This window comes from Rousettus aegyptiacus, unplaced genomic scaffold, assembly GCF_014176215.1.
Source record: "Rousettus aegyptiacus isolate mRouAeg1 unplaced genomic scaffold, mRouAeg1.p scaffold_m13_p_12, whole genome shotgun sequence".
NCBI classification, from domain to species: Eukaryota; Metazoa; Chordata; class Mammalia; order Chiroptera; family Pteropodidae; genus Rousettus; species Rousettus aegyptiacus.
This window is the reverse complement of record NW_023416287.1, coordinates 16,721,006-16,743,329: the sequence shown is the minus strand read 5'-3', so window position 1 is coordinate 16,743,329 and position 22,324 is coordinate 16,721,006. Positions and strand designations below refer to the sequence as shown.

At 38.4% G+C, this 22,324-nt stretch overlaps 1 protein-coding gene across 2 annotated transcripts in view; it reads left to right on the top strand.

Moving 5' to 3' along the window:
- The window catches only part of RPN2 (ribophorin II), a 49,633-nt gene that overhangs the window by 18,672 nt on the left and 8,637 nt on the right, over positions 1-22,324 (top strand). For both annotated transcript variants that reach the window (XM_016148306.2, XM_016148305.2), the window contains exons 6-13: positions 830-964; positions 3,050-3,226; positions 4,727-4,845; positions 5,866-5,971; positions 15,582-15,673; positions 17,250-17,364; positions 19,642-19,836; positions 21,088-21,174. In XM_016148306.2, the coding sequence (XP_016003792.1) occupies positions 830-964; positions 3,050-3,226; positions 4,727-4,845; positions 5,866-5,971; positions 15,582-15,673; positions 17,250-17,364; positions 19,642-19,836; positions 21,088-21,174 (1,026 nt within the window). The remainder of the gene's footprint in view (positions 1-829; positions 965-3,049; positions 3,227-4,726; positions 4,846-5,865; positions 5,972-15,581; positions 15,674-17,249; positions 17,365-19,641; positions 19,837-21,087; positions 21,175-22,324) is intronic.

Here is a 22,324-nt window from a genome sequence, read left to right as displayed (position 1 = left end):
CCTTGCAGATAGACTTACATGCTTTGTTAGGTAGTGTCTCATTGTCCACAGATTTTAGAGCCTAAAAATCTGAAATTCAAATATTTTTTTCTGCTACTTACTACTTAGTAATCTCAGGCAAATTATTTAATGCCTAACTTTCAATTTCCTTTGTTGGTGATCATAGGAACAAGTGAGATTCTAAAGTGCCTAGCGCATAATAGATGCTCAGCAAGTGGTCACTGTGGTTTTTTATTATTACTCCATCCTTTCCTTTGCCCAGGACCTCCTGCTGCTCAGAGACTGCTGTCAGGGACTGCACAGCCAGTGATGACAGGCAGTCCTGACGGTGCCATCACCGGCTGCCCTACAAGCATATTAGCTACCTCATCCTGTTGCCCATGAGAGCAATATGTCTCTCTTCATCTTTAGAGCACTGAATAAGACAGTGAAATGCTCTGCTCTGTAGGTTGTATCCAAATAGATGGCCATGGAATCCATCTGTGCCACGATGCTTCCTGGGTTCACTGCAGCCTGGCCCACTGGCCTTCTGCCCAGAGCAGCTGGTGTCTTCCATGTATCACTCCTGGGCTTAGGCTTGAGTACAGAGGGTCAGGGAAGGAGAACTCACAGAGCTGCAGTAGATACTGTCCTTTCCAAGTGCCTGTACGATATACTCTCTGCCTAAGCACCCCCCCCCCTTTTTTTTTCTTTGGTAAATACTAAGTGACTGAGGTGGTCTCCAGATTTAGAATGCGATTTCTCAAAGTCACACTCAGGTGACAGTGGTTTGTGCATCTCATTTCTCTTATCACTTAACTTCGAACATGCTTCCATTTCATTGTGACAGGACCTTGTTGCTCGCCTAGATGAACTGGGAGGTGTGTATCTCCAGTTTGAAGAAGGACTGGAAACAACAGCATTATTCGTGGCTGCCACCTACAAGCTTATGGACCATGTGGGGACTGAGCCATCCATAAAGGAGGTACCTGTCTAATAATCCGCAGACATGAATCCCAAAGGGGTTGTTGACTTTTTCTGCTAAGGGTAGCTTTATTCAGAGAAGGCTGTTCAATTGGCCTTGGATGTAGTCACTCAGTGTCTTGGGAATGAGAAAAAGATGTACTCCTCTCCTCAAGAAACTGGTTGCCAGTGGGATAGATATGTCAACAATTATTACATCTGCTTTAAATGGGGTATGAACACGTCGCAAGGTAGTTACAAGAAAGCCAGATGCATTACTCTTGTTTCACCTTCCTTTTCTTCCTGATACTCTTACTGCTTGTGTCATAAATGCTTTCTACATTGGTGGCCCATGCAAATCCTATTTTTCTCAAGAAGTGCCCTGTACTTCAAAATTTCCTGTGTGCTCCCCTCCCCACTCATTCTCAGCAATGGCTAAATCTTAGCTAATCTTTGCCGATTGACGCAGTTCACTGAGAGGCATGTGCGTCTACCAGACATCTACCAAGAGTTAATTCCTTTTTCCTTTTTCTTTTTCGAGAGGAGCTCTTGTTAACCTGAAAGAACCTTTCGTTGTGTTGTGCATGGGGAGTCTTTTTGAGTCAGGCTCTCTTTGTGCCCCTTGTTTGTGAGAAGGTTACCAGCCCTTGATCGAAAGGACCTGAAATACAAGCTGCCGTTGTTTTAATTTTTAAGAGGAGAGCTTTGGGTTTCAAGTCAGAACTTCTTATTTCTTTTATGCATTATGAGTTCTGTGCTGAATTTCTTCAAGTAAACGATAAAATATTATGTCTTGGGTAATTCGAATTAATTTCATATTTCCTACAAAGGATACAATCTAATAATTTATTCATGTATTGGTATTCTTATGTTGTCTTTTCCTCCATGCTAAGTGTTAAAGGTGTAGAGATATACTCTCTTTTCATATGTGTTAAAGTGTGGAAATGTGGGTCTTAGGATACAAATTATTTAGGGACACTTATACACAGTAGATAAATTGGTGATGTTCTTCACATACAACTTAAACTTTTTCTTGCTTTATTCCCAAGTTTCTACTAACCAGGTACTTGGCTGGAGTAATTTTGCTGTCACTGCTTTTGACAACCATTCTGGTGAACAGTCACCTATTTTAACATGTCAACAGCCTAGTGATGGAAAAATGTAATTGGTACAATTAAAGAAAATTATTTCGTATTGACTGTGAATAACACTGTCGGGAACAAGGGAGCACTTTTGTAGATGGTAGATTTTAAAAAACAACACTGATTGAAGTAGAAAATGTTTCTTCCTAAGCAAACAACCTCCAGAATTTTAATAATGTCTTTTAGGTTCCACTATTTTAAAAAAATTGCTTTCAGTTTTCTCCTCTAAGCAGCCCATTAATTGGTAGTGGAGATTTATTTTAGTTTCTTTCTAATCTAAGTTTTGGTTATAAGGTTTAGTCTTGTAAATACAGATTTAGCCTCAATGTACTGCTCAGAGGTGGACTGGGAGGGAAGGTAGCTTAACTGGGATGGGGAGGGGAATCAGGAAAGAACAAACTTTATTTTAGAAGGACTTTGGAGACAAACAGACTTACATGTGAATTTTGGTCATGCTGTTATAACTGGGAGAAGTTACTTAGCTTCCTTTAGCCTCAGTTTCCTCATTTGAAAAACATTGATAATATCAGCCTTTTAAGGATTTTTGTCAAGGTTTGTGTTAATACATGTATAACACCTGTCACAGTGCCTGGCATGTATATTGAACAAATGGTTACTGGTATAATTATTTTATAATATACTTTCATATCAGTAGTTACCTAGAATTATCTTGTATTTCTATAGTAAGCATTCAATAAATAGTTGACAAATCAATGCATTAATTTCAGTTTGTACTAGAAGATGGGGGGGGGGAAACAACCACCAAATCCAAGTTTTACACTTACATGAAGAATATTTGCTTTTCCCCCCTCTACCAACATGGATTAATGGCTGAAATACTTTCCATATGAACAAACACCTAGAAACAGATAAGGAATGACTTGGCCCAGGTGGGGAGGGGAGGAGTTGCTCCCCCACCTTCTTGTTGGAGGAGGAACCCAAGCTACATTTCTCTTTTCTTTCAGGATCAGGTTGTCCAGCTAATGAATGCGATCTTCAGCAAGAAGAACTTTGACTCACTCTCAGAAGCCTTCAGTGTGGCCTCTGCCGCTGCTGTGCTCTCCCAGAATCGCTACCACGTGCCAGTTGTGGTTGTGTCCGAGGGCTCTCCTTCTTACACTCAGGATCAGGTCATCCTGCGGGTACGACCTCCATGCCCTGAACATGCCATCCTGATTGCCGTTTCCACTGTAGGGTTTTCAGAAATCTAAAGACTGCTCCACGGCCAATTGTCACCCCATGAGGACATACCCATTCATGTAGAGCAAGGCTCATTTTCCATAGCCTAGAAATGGGGACATGACCACGGGGTGAACTAGTCATAGAATCCTTCAAATCTATCAAAAAAAGCTTCCCCCCCACAAGGAATTTTAAATAGTAGAGCTTTCAATAAATTAAGTGCAAGAAAATTGCATTTCTGGGTTTATAACTCCAGATGTATAGAGAAGTCTTCTAAAATGCATTTTTCAGTACCAAAACTTGCTAAATACATTATTTTAAGACAGCTTGTAAAATCCCCAGGTAATTTTGATGCTGAGAGTTGTTAAAATAAATATGGCTCGTCTTCCCTGGTGTTGACAGTGTATCTTTCTGTCTCTCCATAGCGTAGCCCTTCCTGTCATTCAGCAGTGAGCGTAGACTTCTCTTTTGTGTTAATTCTTCAAACAGAGCAAATGCACAATTCTTGAATATGCTTAGAGGTTTCATCTCAAAGGAGACTTTTGTTGCCGTTATTTGGAAACCACTGATATGCTAAGCATTTTAAGCATTTTATATCTAAACCTTGGGGTTCCACGTAGACAGTTCCATTTGTTCTATCAGTTCTCATTTGGTGGCCCCTACAGATATTCTGAGAAAGTCCCCTGTACTTCAGAATTGCCTCTTTTCCCCCTACTTACAACTTACATCCTCTTGGCAAAGACTAGGATGAGAAATAACCTAATTACATAATTCATCATGAGTCGGGATGATGAGAGAGGCAAAGTAGAAAAAATATTGGCTTTGACACTAGACAGGCTGGGGTTTGAGTCCTACACCAGCAACTTAACTGGCCATGTAGCCTTTGGCAGTCCCTTAATCTCTTGTGGCTTCAATTTCTTTGTCTGTAAAATAGAAATTATGCTATCTCAGATGATCGATGGGAGGATATAGGTAAAGGATCTATCTAGCAAATAGTTGATTTTCAACAAATGATAGGTATTAATGTTATCCATATTTCTTCAGTTTTTTCATTGCCTGTACCTTCCTGATGTATTTCTCTTGTTAATAATTTTTTTAAGGTACTTTAGTAGGGTGGAAAGAACAGAGATCAGAAAGAAGAGAACATAACTGTGTGATCTGGGGCCAGTCATTCTCTGTCCCTGAGATCCAGCTTCTGTATCTGAAAAATGAGATCATTGGGCAAGGTCATCTTTAAGATCTTCCCACCTCTAATATCCTATAATCTATCCCCTTCCCAATCTAATTATATTTTCCTATATTTGATCTCTGATAGGCAGTAGAACAAAGATCAGTGAAGATTTCTAAAAATGAGATGTTTCTTCCCCTGCAGAGCTCACTACCTATGGATAAAGCACCCCAGAACAAAATTCTGTTCTCCCTCAGCCCTTGTTGCTACAGATAATTTTAAAATTTATTTCCAGTTGCAGGTCACCAATGTTCTGTCCCAGCCTCTGACTCAAGCCACTGTTAAACTAGAACATGCTAAATCTGTTGCTTCCAAAGCCACAGTCCTCCAGAAGACCTCTTTCACCCCTGTAGGGTAAGTCCTGAGCATATTTTTACCAAGCATCAATATACTTGTCTTGGAAAGTTAGCTTACAGCCAGTGTAACCCAGATTAATGTGGCTATTACCAAGATCATAAAACCATATTTATCTAAATTTCATTAGGTAAATTTGAACTACTGGTATCAAAATCCTATAGTTGTCTCTGGCTTGTCGTTGTTATATAAGTAACCACTTTTAAATTTAATATTTATTGTTTTTTACTGATGGGTCATACCTGTATATTGTAGGAAAAATGCAGAAAAGCACAAAAAAGAAAATATAAATCACCCATAATTCTGCCACTCAGAGATAACCGCTGATTAACATTTTGCTATCTGTTCTTTGTCAGCTTTTTTCTATGCATATAAATATATTTTAAAAATTGAATTAGGATTATGCTTTATCTATAACAATGTGTCATGAACATTTCCCCTATTGGATTAAATATTCTACAATCTTATTTTTAATGGCTGCATATTATCGTTATGTAAATCTTTTTAAAATTAAAGGTCAATTTTATGTGAAGCTTTGTTAAATGTTAAATTAGTAAGTTAATGAGATCGGGAACTTTGAGTTTTAGAAAATGCATTTCTTAGACAGTTATAAAGATATAGGCAATATGTGAAATGAGAAAGCAAAATCATTCTTAAGAGCGATCGGTGGAATGATAAAAGACATTGGGGATTCAGCCATGTAGTTAAAGAATTCACTTTTTTTTTTTTTTTTTTTTTTTACGTAATTGGGACCATCCTGTAGACTCACCTGTTTTACATTTAATGCAGAAAGCTACAACAAGGTGGGATTTTAGGAGCCGTGGGGGAAACAAAGGAAAAGAAGACTGTAGACTCGAAAAGGTCATTTTAGATGATTTTGAAGTTTTTTCCACATTATAAGCAAAAGTGAAGAAGTGGCGTATGCCTGAACTACCTCAAGGAATGCCTCCTCTGCAGCCCATTTGTTGTATCCATGACTTTCTCATGTGAGTGCTTGCTAATCCTACTCATTTTTAACAGGGATATTTTTGAACTGAACTTCATGAATGTCAAGTTTTCCAGTGGTTACTATGACTTCTCTGTCAAAGTTGAGGGTGACAACCGGTATATTGCAAACAGTGTAGAGGTAAGTGCTTGTCTTGTCATCCCTGTTGCCATGTTAATATATTCAAGGAAATGACCGAATAGGTATACGGCATTAATTAATGGGTACATCAGCTTCACTCTACCATCGAATTAACGTGACTATGTTAAAAGATAGATTGTTTCGAAAAATACTGTCTGACAGACTTAGCCAAGAATTTGATTGTAGCAAGTTTTCTTTCATTTATAAATTATTCATTTACTATTATAATTTAATATTACTATTTTACATAAAATTGAGGAAGTAGAAAAAATAAAAATCACCCATAATTCCACTGAGGCATTCTTAAATATTCTCAAAATGTTTTGTGTGGTGGGCCTTGATAGGTTTAGAAAAGGGCTTAATGCTAATTAGGCAATGAAAAACATCAAGTGAGCATTGTAGAAAGGGTCTCTGGGTAAAGTGCAAAAGAAAATTGATAATCTTTCATAATGAACTGTGTTTCAGATGTTTAACTGACTCTAGTTGTGTTGAAGATCCAAATAGTTTTAAAAATGGAAAGTTATGCCTCATTTATCTGATGCTTTGTGGGAATGAGATATTTCACATTAGTGGTTTTCTCAGCTAATTGAAGTTTACCCCTTTAGGCACTGTGGCTTTCATTTTAACCTTTTTAGATAGACGTTTAAGATGAATTACACATTTTCCTAGTTTCTTAAACTATGGGATATGGTTTAACCTTTTCTTATTCTGAATTAGGACCGTGAGTATGAATGCTTTATTGAATGTCTATGACATGAGAAGCACAATTCTATGTGCTTTTGCATACGTTATTTTATTCTTACAACAACCCCAGGAGATGGGTGGAGTCATCTTCATTTTATAGATGCTGCTCAAAGGGTTAGAATAACTTGTTCAAGGTCATCCAGCCTGTGCTTGGGCAGATCCCCTGTACAGTACCAGTTTAGTTAGTGTGCCTAGTGATGAGAGAGCTAGCCTAAGGCTACAGAACCGTGTGCAGCTGCAGCAGCTGGCCTTTTTATAATAATACTTTCTCCTTTCAGCTCTCATTTCCCAATGTTTCTGCCACTGTGTCTTTGCTGCATCTGCTTGACTACATTGTCATATACTCTGTTGGGTCAGGAGAACTTGGAGTAGTACTGTGCCTTTCCTGAATAATTAAATATATACTGTTTGTGACACCCCTTTTCTTCACTATCAAATGTCATTTTCTACCTACTTTTTAATTTAAAAAATTTTATTTTGAAATAATTACAATCTTAAGTTGTAAAAATAGTATGAAGAATTCCCATATATACTTTACCCAGCTTCCCCAAATGATAATTAATATGTATTATATAACTAATATGTATTATATAATTAATGTTGATATAGTACTGTTAACTAGTCCATAGACTTCAATTCAAATTCCACTAGTTATCTTAATAATGTCCCTTCTCCATCTGGTCCAGGATCCAGCCTGGGATCACATGGGATCACATAGTCCTTTAGTTGTCATGTCCCTTTAGCTTTCTCCAAATTTAAGATAGTTTGTCTTTCATGACCTGGACACTTTTGAAGAGTACTGGCTACTTGAATGTCCCTCACTTTGAGTTTGTCTGAAGTTTCCTCAAGTTATGCATTTTTTGCAAGAGTACTGCAGAAGTGACACTCTGCCCTTGTCAGTGCTTCCTGTTTGGAAGTACGTGATGTCGCTGTGTCTCATTGCTGATAATGTTCACCTTAATCACTTGGTTAAGGTGGTGTCTGCTGGGTTTCTCCATGGTAAAGTTGCTATTTTTCTGCTTTGTAATTAAGTATCTGATGAAGTGATACTTTGAGACTCTGCAAAGATCCTGATGATCTTGCCTGCAACAGTTATTAATATGGTATTTGCCAAGAGATGGTTTTCTCTTTTTTATTCCTTCTACATTTACTAATAGGAATTCTACTGTTAGAAAAAGCGGTTCCCTCACTTTTTTATTTATTTTCAACACTTTACACTGTGGATATTTATTTTACTCTGTAGATTATGATCTATTGCAATCATCATTTATTTTGTTGCTCATATTATTCCAGATTTGGCCTTTGGAGAGCTCCTCAGGTTGGCTTCTGTGACAGTCATTTTTTTTTTAATGAAAAGACAAGGCAGCTGGAAAGTTTGACCTTTTCAAAAGTAGAGCATTACTTAACATAGGTAGAGTACACACTTATATTTTAAGTTTGGCAGAAAGGAAGATATTTTCTGGGACTCTAGCCTTTCTGCCTTTTCTCTACCTCATGTCTGACCTTTTTGGGCATGACACATCTGATCCTAGCCCATTCACTAACACAGAATCTGTATAGAAACTATTGTAGTATGTACCTTTAACCTTTAAAATCTAGATTCTTTTGACTTTAGTTTCCTTCCTTAGGGGGCCTTATTTGCAACTGAACACATTTAAGGGCAAACTTTTTTTTTTCCTGCCTGAACTGTCTTCTTTTTTCTACCTTTGCAATCCTGTTAACAACATATCCAGTTTAAGGGCCATACCCATATGTCACAGTTGTTCTTAACCTCTTCCATTTTTATCACTTCTGACTTTTGGTCAGTCCCAGGTCCTGTTGATTCCACTTTTGAATGTCTTTTGCATGAGCCCTTTGTTCTTCAGTTCCAGTGTTCTTACTTGGGTATATATTCTGTCTAGACTGATAAGGTAGTTTGTAACTAGTTTCACTGTCTTCAATCTCTGCCCCTTTCATTTAATTTCCCATAAGCATCATTAGAATGGTAAAATCACATTGTCCCTCTGCTTAAATATTTTTTTGGTTCCCTGTTGCCTGCGAATGAGGTCTAGACTCCTCAGCATGGCTTAGAAGGTCCTTCACATGGCCTATGCACATGTTCAGTGTGGGTGCATCCCCATCCCTTCAGCTCCAGCTGCTCTTGACTGCATACTGGTCCTCAGATATACTTTACATGGCCATCCATGCCTTTGAGCTTCTCCTGTTTCCTTAACTAGATGCTCTTCCCCTCCCTTGTTCATAATGCTGATGTACTCATCCTGTAAGTTCTAGTTCAAGTGTTGCTCCTTCATCTGTGCTTCCATAGAACTTTATTTTATTTTTTAGTATGGACTATTTCAAATACATGGAAAAGAACAGACAATAATATAATGAATCCTCATGTACCTACCTGCCACTTATTTCTTTCAAACCCTAATGTTTTGCTGTATTTCCTTTTTTTTTTTTTTTGATAAGAAATAAAATTCCTGTGGATTGAATTTAAGCTCTTCATATTTCTTAAACACTTTTTCTTTTCTCTTTCCCCAGATTTGGGGTTTATTGTTCCAATGGCAATTTTTTTATTTCTGTTATACATGTATGTACTTTTAAACAATATGTTGTGCATTAATTTCCATATCTCAAAATTTATTATGTTATTCTGTATATATCCTTTTGCACTTTGCTTGTTTTCACTCAGTATTAATTGACTGTTAGCCATATTTGTACATGTAGAACTAGAGCTGTATGCAAAAATGTGGATAATTATAAAAGTAATTGTCTTTTATGAATAAATCATATTTTATGAATTCATTTCCCTGTTGTTTGACATTTCAGTTTTCATTATCTGTTTTTCTTTTGATTTATTAGTCTTTTCATTATTGACATTTTATTGGTAATATATGATACTACATTCTGGATATTAATCCTTATTTATAAGCATCAGATCTCCCGCTGTTGCTTTATGGCATGTTTTAATGCATAAAAGTTAATGTCAACGAAGCCTAATTTCAAAGTCTTTTTTCCTAACTTATTTGTGCTTTTCGTGTCTTTTTATTTCTTTTTTTGTATGCCTTCTTTTTAAAGTCCTATGCCGCTCTGAGGTTAAAAAGATATGCTTCAATATTTTCTTCTAATCATTTTTTTTCACTAATAATTTTTTTTTCAGCTTATATTTAGGGCTTCAATCCACTTAAAGTTTATTTTTGTTGACACAGTATTTTACACCCTGTCTATGATTGTTTTTATTGCATTGTGTTACTGTTGCTTTGCTCATATGTGTTACTCTTTCATTGGACTGGAAACTCCCTGCAAGTGGAGAGCAAATTTATCTTTTCAGTGCTTAGTTTCCATCTCAGACCACTTAGAAGAAGAAAAGGATAGAGTGAACTAAAGATGTTTTCTTACATTCCCTTACAATGACTATGGTAATTGATCATCGGGGTAAGCCTTTTACTCAACACAAAGTAGAGTGGCTTTTTTTAAATAGCTTATATTGAGGATATAATTTACATACCATAATATTTACCCATTAAAAATACACAATTCAGCATCTGTACTATATTTACTGAGTTGTGCAACCATCACCACTGTTTTATGCCAGAACGTTTTAATCACCACAGAAAGCAATCCCAAGTCTGCTAGTAGACACTCCTTATTCTATAGGAATATATCTTCCTCCCATTCTGGGCAACTGCTAATCTACTTTTGGTCTCCATGGTTTGCCTGTTTGGGACATTTCATATAAATGGAATCATACAATATGTAGCCTTTTGTGTCCAGCCTCTTTTACTTAGCATAATATTTTTAAGGTTTACGTTATAGCATATATCAGCCCTTTCTTCCTTTTTATGGCCGAATTATATTCCATTGCATGGATATACCACATTTTATTTATCCATTCATCAGTTGATGGACATTTGGGGTATTTTCACATTATTATAAATAATGCTATTATGAACATTCATGTATATGTTTTTGTTTGAACACCTGTTTTCAGTTCTTTTAGGTATATGCCTAGGAATGAAATTGCTGGGTTGTGTGATGACTCTGTGTTTAGCTTTTTGAGGAACTGACAAACTGCTTTTCAAAGTAGCTGCACCATTTTACATTCCCACTAGCAACGTATGAGGGTTCCAATTTCTCTACATCCTTACCAACACTTGTTAATGTCTTTCTTTTTTCATTCTGGCCATTCTGAATGTAAAGTGGTATCTCATTGTGCTTTGATTTGCATTCCCCTAATGGCTGATGATATTGAACTACTTTTCATGTGCTTACTGGTCATTTGTATATCTTCCTTGGAGAAACGTCTATTTAGATCCTTTTCCCATTAAAAGTGGTTTTTTTTTTCTTTTTGTTTCTTTCTGATATGTATACCTCTTAGTTTCTTTTCTAATGAAATTATTTTTCTTTTCATATTCTTGAGTTATAAGAGTTCTTTATACATTCTGGGTACAAGTCCCATAGGAGATACTTATTTGCAAATATTTCCTCACAGTTTGTAGGTTGTCTTTTCCCTTTCTTGTTTTCTTTTGAACCATGAAGGATTTTAGGTCCAGTTTCTTTATTTTTTTTTTCCTTGCTTGTGCTTTAAGTATTAAATCAAAGTAACCATTACCTAATCCAGGGTCATGAAGATTTACTCCTATGTTATAAGAATTTTATAGTTTTTGCTCTTACATTTAGGTTTCTCATCTGTTTTGTATTACTTTTTGTATATTGTGTCAGGTAGCAGTCTAACTTCCTGCTTTCACGTGTGAATAGCCCGTTGTCCCAGCACCAGTTGCTGAAAAGACTGTTTTCCCTGTTAATTTGTTTTGGCATCCTTGTTAAAAATCAGTTGACTTGAAATTCTATTTCATTAATCTGTATTTTTATCTTACACCAATTCTGTGCTGTCTTAATTACTGTAACAGTTTGGCTTTTTGTACTAACATCAAATCTGGTGTTTGTCCAAGTGTTTCTGTGGTTGGGAAAATTAAATACAAAATAGTAGAAATGGCTTAATAGCTGTTTTTCGTGCAATGATAATAAGCCCTCATTGAGGCCATTGCCATATTTTTTCTTCTCAGTGATGGAGTAAACATTACAAAATCTCCTCTCCCCCTCTTTATTTCATTAGGGCTTTATATGCGTGTGTTTGTGTGCATGCATGCTGTGACCTCTGTTACTTACACAACTTTACTTTGTAATTTTAGTAATAGTCACACTTAGAGCCTCAGAGCAGGTCAGCAGTTCCTGTTTACTCTCCTGAGAGATGCTTGACATTGGTCAGAGTGCATTAACAGTGGTTTGGTATGGAAGGCCTGTAATAGCACTCATTGACATTGGACTTGCTGTCAAGGGAAGCATGGGTTTTAGAAGTTGTCTGTAGCATTAATTGCCCCTAATGCACCATCATTTTTGACAGTAATGAGCTAAACGGGGAGATTGTTAATCTCAGCATTTCCTGGTGTTAAAGCAGTTTTTGAGGTGTATGTGGCATGTAGCACAGGCAAAGAAAGGACTAGCATGAGGTTTAGCTGTCTTTAAAATGGCTAAACAAGCCCCTTCCTGTTATAAAAACGATTCCCGCAGTGTTAATTTAAAGGAAGAAGCAGTTAACCAACAGGTATCCTACTCTGAACTTACAACAGGGCTTTGAAAAAAGTTACGATGATTTTTATTTCTCAATTTGCTTTAAAGAGTAGCATGAAAATGCTACTCTTTTAAATGTTTACAGAAACTCATGTGTAGTAACCTTTTAGGAGCAGAAGGACTTGTTTTAAACTGTTCCCTATTTAAGAACGGCCCTACAGTGTTTCTATGCAATAAAGAAAGCTGTAATTTAGGGCTGAGAGCACACCTAAAATGAGTTCAGTTCACTGCAGTTTGCCCTTTTGTCATTCCATGTGTCTGTATTGTCTGGGAATTCTTACAATGTTTTTAGAATAAACATACAGTTGAATCTTGATGAGCAGGCCTTAGCGACCATGTTATTGTTGCACGTCTATAATCAGGATTTTAAGTAAAAACCCAAAAGTTGATGGCTTCCTTATTACTATAATTAGGATACATTGAAGAGCCTTACACAAGTGTTTAAACATCTGTTTGTATATATCCATCTACTGAAAAGGCAAGTAATTTTTTTTTTAAATCACATTTATTGGGTGGTAGTTTTTAATACAAAAATGTTTATACAGAAGAAAGTATTTGGCACACAATCTCATTGCTCAGATAATCCCTCTTTTTAAAAAAGTAGGATTAAAATATGCGTGTAATTTTAAAAATTCAAGGTACAAAAAGATATATAATGAAATATAAGAGCCTTCTCTCAGTCCTTCAACCAGTCCCTCTCTTCAGAGGGAATCCATCGTTAACAATTAACTGTACACTTTAAGAAAAAGAAGGGTACATATATCAATGAATTTATGCATAGCTTTTCTTATTTAGACAAAGTGGGTCATTCTATAAACAGTTGTAGTCTTTGCTGTCTTTGCTTTTGTCACAAAGTAGAGGCTTCCAGCTTTCCCCTTGAGGGGCTATTCAACTCAATGGCCTTCAGCCCCCCAGCCCCCCATAATTCACCCAGTTGCTTAGACTCATTGACCAGCTGTGTTTTCAAAAGTAGGAGGTAATACCTCTGTATCTATCTGTAGACACTTACCTTGTTTTTTTTTTAATTGTTCCATAGTAATTCATACTGTGCATGTACTATAATTTATATAACTGATCTCCTATTTATGGACACTTAGGTGAGGCGATGATTTCCAGATCACATTTGCAAATTAAATGAGTGAGTCTTTAAGAGAATGAATCCTAGAAGTGAAGAGAGAAATCAGGTTAATGTTGATGAAGATTGCAGAATTAACTATGAAGACAGATTTATTTTATATCATGGAGTATTACTAAACTACCTCTTCCCCAACTGGAGGACTGCCTAAGCCTTCCTGCTACACATTTCCCACTCCCCGACCAAGGGTACCCTAGGCTGACTTGGGTCACAGTCTGTCCTCTTGTGCTTTTGTAGCACTTTGTACATCCCTCTATTAAAGCAGCAGCCTGGTCTCTTATAATTTAGCTTCACAGATATGCTTCCCTTTAGGACAGGAAGTACATCTTGCCATCTCTTTATATCCCCTGCACCTGGGTGCTCCAGATGTTCTAGCAGGATGTATGGAAAGTGATCTCAGTGGGGTGTCTTGCTAAAAGTCAGGAGCCTCATCAAAGCTTGTTGGCTACTTCTTTGCTTGAACCTTTCACTCCAGTTTTTCTTCAGATGGAAATGGTGTGCCTCTCCACATTGAGCTTCATATAGCAAAGCTTGCTTCTTGGTTCTGAGCCCTGTATGAGTTGTAAAACTGTTTGCCTCAGCTGGGAGCCCAAAGAGCCAAACTAGAGGCTCCTAGGTCTCTCTTTGGGGGGTTATTCAACTTGAAGGCTGACTGTTCCCCTCCCCTCCACCATAATGCATGCAATTGCCTAGATCAGTGTCAAGCGATGGTACTAAATATAATTTTGCCAGTAGGTGGTTGTGTATTCAAAAGTAGGAGATAATAAAATCCTTACAGCTTCTGGTAATCTTTTACATTCAATTTTTTTTTTTTTTTTTTTAGATAAACAGAACACCCCTATTCAACCTGATAATTGAGGCTGTTGTCACAAAATAGTTGTTATGGAGGCAGAAAGTGTTAAACGGAATTATTTGATAGCTATCTTTGTCCCCTTTTAATTTTTCTTATTTGCCCCTGATTTGAGGTTGTCACCCCTTAATAGTGCATTTTAGAAAAATGCTGGTTATTTTTGAATTTTTTGTTCAACTCTCTCTTTATTCTTTGATCCTGACTTAGTCTATAAACTAGTAGATTTGGCAAAGATTTCTTTTAAGTATTATATTCAAGTTTATCAAATATTTGGAGATCTCACAGATGTTAGCACATAAAAAGTGCTTTGGGTTTGCATAATTTGTGCATTCAAACCTAGATTTTAAATAAAAAGTTTCTCATAAGTAGTAGACTTTTATCATGTTTTCTTTTGGAATTTTCCACTTATTTTAACCGAGTTTTAAAAAAAAATTTCTTTACTGGCATTGACTAGCTCCTCTTTGTGAAAAGGAATGTATAGAATTCAAACATTGCGAGAGTCAAGATTGGACTGGTTTGTGCCTATAATAGACTCCAAATCTCAGCGGCTTAAAACAACAAGAGTTTCTTTTTTGCCCACGTTAGATATCTTTAGTGTGTCAACCTGAAGCTCTGTTTCACGTTGTCCTTACTCCAGGACCGAGGGTGAAGGAACAAGCCTCTCTCTATGTCCCTATCAAAGGAAAAGAGAATCACAGAGACTCTTAAAGCTTCCACTTGGAAGTGCCGTTATTCACATCTATTCTCATTTTATTGGCCAAAAAGCAAGTCACACGGCTATAATTTCCTCATGTGAAATAGCACTAGCTTACAAAGTTATTGTGGTGATTACATGAGATAATCTTTATAAAGCTGGCGTCTTTCATGTAGTAAACAGTCAATAAACATTAGCCATCATTAGAATTTAGTACTTGTTGATGTTAATTGTTTGGGGGTTACTACTTACAGATTTTTCCCCTTATTTTAAAGGACATATGAGAAGATTCACTTTTTTTTTTTCCTTTTTTCTTTTAAAATACGTACCATCCAACCAAAGCCAAAGAAGGGAAGAGAGGATAAGAATCAAGGAGTTACTTTTAGGCCTCAGGAAGGGAAAGGTAGAAATACTTCCCGGCCGGGTCAGTTTTACTAAAATCATTGAAGGCTCCTGTCTTAGGATTTTTTCATGCCTTTACTCATCTTTAAGAAGAAAATTTGAATATGCATGTTAATTCTTGGCATCTTCACCACTTGACTTGGTGATTTTCTTCTGTATTTTTCTCTAGCTCAGAGTCAAGATCTCCACTGAAGTTGGCATCACAAATGTCGATCTCTCCACTGTGGATAAGGATCAGAGTATTGCACCCAAAACCACTCGGTAGGTGGGATGCCTCCTGAGCATGGGGGAGCCTGGACTTGAGCTGAGCCCCTCCAAATGTCACTTCTGTGTCAACAGTGATCCAGTCTGCACTCCAAATTAAAGAGACTAGAGTTGTATTGGCACAGTACCAAGGATGCTGTTTGTCATCAAGCAGATTTGGGGTTATCTATACCAGTGGTCAGTCCCTTAGCAACTGTGTATTACCCAGTCCATAATGAGGTAAGTCCGAGTCAGTCAGCTATGTCACGAAGCATGTTATTTATATTTAGTTCAGATGACAATTTTTTTTTTTAAACTTTCTCAATAAAAGAAGCAGTGTTTTAATTTATATTCTGGTGTAATCTTATTATCTTCACAGTCCTGAATTTTCTTTTAGTGGCCTTGTGGCAATTTACTTTGGCCCACAGTTGGTCTGAAAAAAGTTAGAAGTTTCATAGGTCCTTAGAACTGAAGGTTACAGTTCCCTTGCTCAAATCCATGGAAGGCATCACTGATCAGTCACAGCAAAAGATTCTGCCGAACTCAGAATCTTTAACACTGTATGAAACACATTTGTCAGCTCACTCCCAGATTCTTATTTGGGGGGGCTCATCTGTACCTTTGAGTATAGTCATACTGCAACTTTACTCAATTAGGGCGGCTATAGATGCCAAAGAAAGTAAGTAAACCCTCAAGGCCATTTTGAAGATGGGGGATGTTAGGCGGAGCCTATAAGTGAAGCATTCACTCCTTTTAAGTGTTGTGAAAGGTCTGGATCTCCTGCCTCTGGCTTGGATATTTTCACAGTGACTTTGGAGACGAGAGCACTGTTGAGAATGCACTGAAGTAATGTCCGTGAGAGTGCTTTGCAAAGTTTAATATTCTATATAGATGAGCTGGTATTGCTCATAAGTAAATATAGAGCCTAAGTATAAAATAGAGTCAGATAGGAGCTCTGTAACCATTCAGCTTATTCTATCCCTTGGCCATCTTAACCTAAAATCCTCAAAAATAGCTGTGAAAAGAGCAGTTCTCTCATCTAGTCTGCCTATTGTGAAAATTACTTTTTAAAATGCAATTTCAGGCAGAAACAAAAACTGAAACAATGTCCAGGAAAAAATACGGCATTAAAAAAAGAAAAAACCCTAAGTACCCTTCTTTTCTACCCCCTCTTCTCCCAGCCCTGCTCACATATGCTGCTGATGTCGACCCTGTGTTTATTTCTCCCTGTGGTTTCGCCAGCCCAGCTCTCCAGTCCTGGGTGTTTGCAGGGGGACATGTGAGCCCCACTGGTGCCTAACTTGGCTGAGTTGACATCCTTAGGACCTTGATTGAAGTGAAAGCCTGGAGTATCTGCACATAACATTTTCCCCAGATCCTGATAAAGTTTATTCTGTTGTTTCTCAGTCCTGGCTTTATCAGTCCAATTTGCCCTCAGGCCACAGACAGTTCTCCATTTCTGTCTGTCCAAACAGAAAAGTGTTGCAATGGGAGCGGGAGGATTAGGCAATGAAGTGAAGTTTGTATTCTTTACTGTGTTCCTGGATATGTACAGATCCTGTCTGAAGATTTACTGTATAAATGTCTCTTTCAGGGTGACCTACCCAGCCAAGGCCAAGGGCACATTCATTGCAGACAGCCACCAGAACTTCGCTTTGTTCTTCCAGCTGGTAGATGTGAACACCGGTGCTGAACTCACCCCTCACCAGGTCAGGAAAAAGCCCAGACAGTTCTTTCGACCTTAAACATTAATGTACATTAGAGTTGTTGATGTGCGTATAACATTGACTACAGGAATTTTTGAGTTCCTGCTTTCAGATCTTCACTGTGATCCCATATGTTTCCTCAGGTTCTCCCACGTGACTCTGCCCCCTCTCAGGGTTACCGGTTGTAACCCTAAGTCTGCAATATACTCTCTTAAAAAAAGATTAGCTGCTATTGAGAAGATATATTTAAAACAGATTAATACTTAATTGAGGCTTTTTCCCATCTGACCGAAAAAAATATATTAAAATAATTTCGAAAAAAAAGGAAAACATAGGCAGTTAGCCCAAAGTATGTTTTTCTTCTGGCCAAAGCAGATTTTCTATTTGTGGGAATCAGAAGAATAGCCCTTTTTAACTTGTGCCTACTTTGTATTATGAAAGCAGTAGGCTTCATTTTTGTTTTCCATGTATAGTGTAATAATTATTATTTGAAAGATTTTCAAACCGGTATCCGATATGGCCCCTTATCCTCTCAGACACCTCCTTCTCCACCTCTCTCATCTCCTTTGATTGAGAGTAACTGCTCTCAGCCTTGCCCCATCCACAGTTGTATTTTAAAGGAAAATTCACATAAATACTTTGAATGCTGAAAGACAGGACCTGCTGGTCTTGGTTTAGGTGTTTTGTAGTGATACTTTAGTGAGGGCCAGCAGACTTGTGTGCATGCCAAGAACAGACCACCAAGGTCAGTGAGTTTGTTTGGAAACCTTTTTTGCTCTCTGTTTCTTATAGCTGCCGATGTTGCACTTGTGCCTAGACCCTAGGGCAGCTGCCCCCAGGGCCACCCTCCTGGCACTTCTCTATTATTCTTTTCTCTCCACCCCTGGGCTCCAGAGCGCTTGGTCAGTGCACTTGGTCAGGGCCATGGCTAACCGACCTTCAGCCTCTTGGCATTTCCCTGCTTCTTCCTGAATGCAATTTGCTGACCAAACAGCACAAAGCAAGAAAGAGTACAAAGAGAAATTAGAAGACTAAATTGGTGAGATCAGGGTTGGGGCAGGGGGAGAGTTAGTGAGGAAATGTAACTTTAACTGAGCACTTGTCTCATCCAAGATTATGTTTTGGAAACCATGACTTAGAGACCTCCCAGGTAGAGATGGCATTTTGCAGAACAACAAGGCTGCCGCCAGCGCTTGGCTGTGACAGGAGGAAGATCAGGCATCAGGCTCTTAAAACCCATTCTTGGCCAAGACTGCTATAGTCGGGATGCTTCTCATCTCTGGGCCACTTTCCCTAAATACTTCCATGGTTGTTCTTTGTTGCCCAGGTATAGAGTAACAAATGAGATTTGCATTTTTTTCCTGTGGATCCAAAGCTAGCTGTATGACCATGTAGCTCATTTAATCCATGTGCCTATGATCTGTAGTATGGAACCAATCTGCCTGCCTTGTTGAATTCTCTATTTTGAAACACAAAAGAAAAGCTCCAAGTTGATGTTAAGTTTTGCTGTAGTTCTAATATGCAGAAATGTTAGTTTTTTATGCCATTGGGAAGGCAAGGGGATTAAAATGGTGCCATTATATTGATAATAATATCAGTTGCTGTTTGTTGACGAGCAAGTATATACCAGATTCTGTGATAAATGTTTTGCTTACGCTACTGAGAATCTTCACACAGGTACACTATGTGTAGAAGTTACTCTTTTTATCTTAAAGATCAAAAAAGGCACAAGGAGGTTAAGCAACCTTCTCAGCTAATAAATAGTGGAACCAAAACTGTCTTCACAGCCTGGACTCTCTTGGAGACACTAGGCTGCTCTCCTTGACTAGAACTCCGCTTTGCTATCAATCCCCAAGCCTCCTCTACTAAATCTTTAGCTGGAGGCACTAGGAAATTGAAAATGGGCCTCTTACAGTTCCACCTCATTTCCCTTCCTTTCACCCTCTGGTGAAGAACTTAATTGGGCAGCAAAGTGGCCAAAAGGCTGGCAGGAAGAAGAAATTGCAGCAACAGCAAAGGACTTAAATCATCCACAAACTGGGTATTCAGTCTCCAAGTAGTCAAGAATTAGCTAGATCCCTAAGTTAAATTTCTTATACTAGTAAAAAGTTATCTCTGCTCTCTGAGCTAGGAGCCAGGGTGGAATGGCCACTCCTTTTGCTCTCCTGGGCTAGTCCAGCAAATCCCAGAGCTCCCAGTCTGCTGTCTTATTGATTTGATATTGGGTCAGAGGGAGTTTTGAAATTATCAGATGAAAGATTGTATTATTGGTCCATCCAGACGTTTGTTCGACTCCATAACCAGAAGACTGGCCAGGAAGTGGTATTTGTTGCTGAGCCAGATAGCAAGAATGTGTACAAGTTTGAACTGGATACTTCCGAGAGAAAGATTGAATTTGACTCCGCGTCTGGTACCTATACTCTTTACTTGATCATCGGAGATGCCACTTTGAAGAACCCAATCCTTTGGAATGTGGTATGTGCCTAAATGTACCTTGACCCAGGCAAGAGTGGCTGTGCCATAGTCAGACACAGACTGCTTCTTTGCAGGGTCATGGGCTCTCTCTTTACCCTAGCCTTGTCTGTGCCATTCACAGGGCAATAAATTTGCATTATGAAGTGAGGGACTGTGTGCTTTTGCCATTAGTAGTCTTAGGGGCGTGCACATAGCCCGACACATAGTAGGTGCTTAATGAACAGTGAGTGGTGAATGAATGAAGTATACATTTGCCCTTGTGGGTTCTAGCAAATTGCCAAAAAGTTATACTGGAAGGAGGTTTTCATACTGTACCAAACGGGAGTTTACATAGATGTAAGAGATAATGGCCCTAGCCTTTGAGATATGGTATGGGGCTGGGGCCGGATTAAGATTTGAACTCAAATAACAGTTCAGGATGATATGGGACAGTGAATTGTAGGATATGCAAAATGCCGATAAACTAATAACCAACATTTGCATTGCATGTTATAGTTTACATAGTGCTTTTCACTTACATATATCTCACTATTGATGGATGTGATAAGAGAAAACCTCTTAAAAGACATGACATTTGAGCTAAGGGTTGAAGAATGGCAAGGGTTTCTCAGAATACTATCTGGGGCTATGGGATGATCACTGGGGAACAGCCTGCAGAAAAGCTTGAAGTGCTTTCAGTGTGATGTGAGTGAGTCCGTTTTGCTGGAGCACCTAAATCTGGTCAGGAGCAGTAGGCGGTGAGGTTGGAAAGGTAGCAGGGGCCAAATTGCAGGCCTTGAATGGTGGTTGGCTCCCTTGGCAAGACAAAGGGGCAGCTGCGTTTCTTGTGTTGTATTCAAAGCTCCTTTTCTTCTCCTGCACTTTGGGCTGCTTTTTGTATGAGAGCACATTTTCATTTCTGTTTTTTTTCTGTTGACTAAATCACACTTCCCAGGGACACCGACCATTTTCTGATTGCAGCTGTAACAGCCTGAGTACCAGCTGAGATTTTTGTATTAAGCAGCTCTGTAGGGCTCACCAGACCAGTAGAAAATGGGAACTCTTGCTCTGAAAAGCATTTTCAACAAATAATTTATTTTGTTCTTGAAATTTTTACTGCCTCAATTTGTCAACTAATGGATCAGAAGTGATTGGACTGCTTGGAGGTTTTTTCAGTATGGTCCTGGGTGTGAGTTAAGGGGCACTATCCTGCTGATGAGTCTCACCCCCTTCTCTGCCCCTGTGCTTTAAAGACTATCTTTGTTTTTTTAGGCTGATGTGGTCATCAAGTTCCCTGAAGAAGATGCTCCATCAACTGTCCTGTCTAAGAATCTTTTCACCCCGAAACAGGAAATTCAGGTATATTTCAAGGGGCTTATCCACTAACCACAGAGGAGAAATGTGAAATGGGCACAATGAGAGAGGGCAGCAGACCCCTGGACGGTGGCTCTGGTTCCCTCTTTAACTTGTGTATATGATGTTTTATAGTGTGGTCCTCATCACCCTGTGAATTCAGCAGAGCAAATATCAGACCCATCCTAAAGAACATCCTCAAAGAGCCCAGTGACCAGCTCCTAGAGAGCTGATATTTAGAGACAATCTCAGAATCCGAGTCTGTTTTTCCTAAATATGCAGGAGGTTCAGCCTTGAGATCACTGTTTGACAGCTCCAGCAAAGCTGGGTTTGGCTTTCTTCCTCTCTGCTCCTGCATAAATCAGGGCTGATGGGGTCAGCAGGTGGAAAACTCAACTGGGAGAACAGGGCTTTCCTCCCTGAGGCAAGTCCTTCTTCCCTGTGGTTAACCTTCCTTGCATGCAAATATTAGCAACCCCTGCCTGGCCTAGCCAACAGGACTGTGTGTGGCTCAAAATAGACCATAGATAAGGAAAGAAAGGCTTTGAAAAGTTTCTAAAGCACTTGACAAAATAAACATCATAATTGTAAAGTAGTTTGAGCACTCATTAAGAAAACAGGGATATCCACCCAGTGGACTATTTTGCAATCATGAGAAATGATCATACTTTTGTTGTAGCATGGAATCCTATGTATGAATTAATATTGAAGTGTTCCTAGCAGACTATTTACTCTCATTTCTCTATTTAAAAAAAGGACAAGGGCTCAAAGGGTAGAGTAATAAGATTCTTTTTATAACTCCTTCTGATAGCCTTAAGATTGTAAAATGCAGTTACATAGTAGAGGCTATAACCATGATGATGAAGGGTGTTGACTGATTTTTAGGGTAGAGTAGGTGGCAGCAGTTGCCACAGGCAGTGTTAGAAATCCCTTTAATGGCACTGGCAGCAAAAGAGGAGCTGAGGCGAAAATTTGGGAACAGAAGTCTCAAGTGGGGCTGCCTTATCATGGAACTGGGTTGGCTAGACATTGACAAGCAGGAGAGACAGCCGCAAGTTTATACATTGGAAGAAAATATAGAAGTTAAGTGTGCATATGTTACAGCTTACAAAGCTTAGTCAAGAGCTCTGTTTCATTTGGTCCTCTAAATATCCTC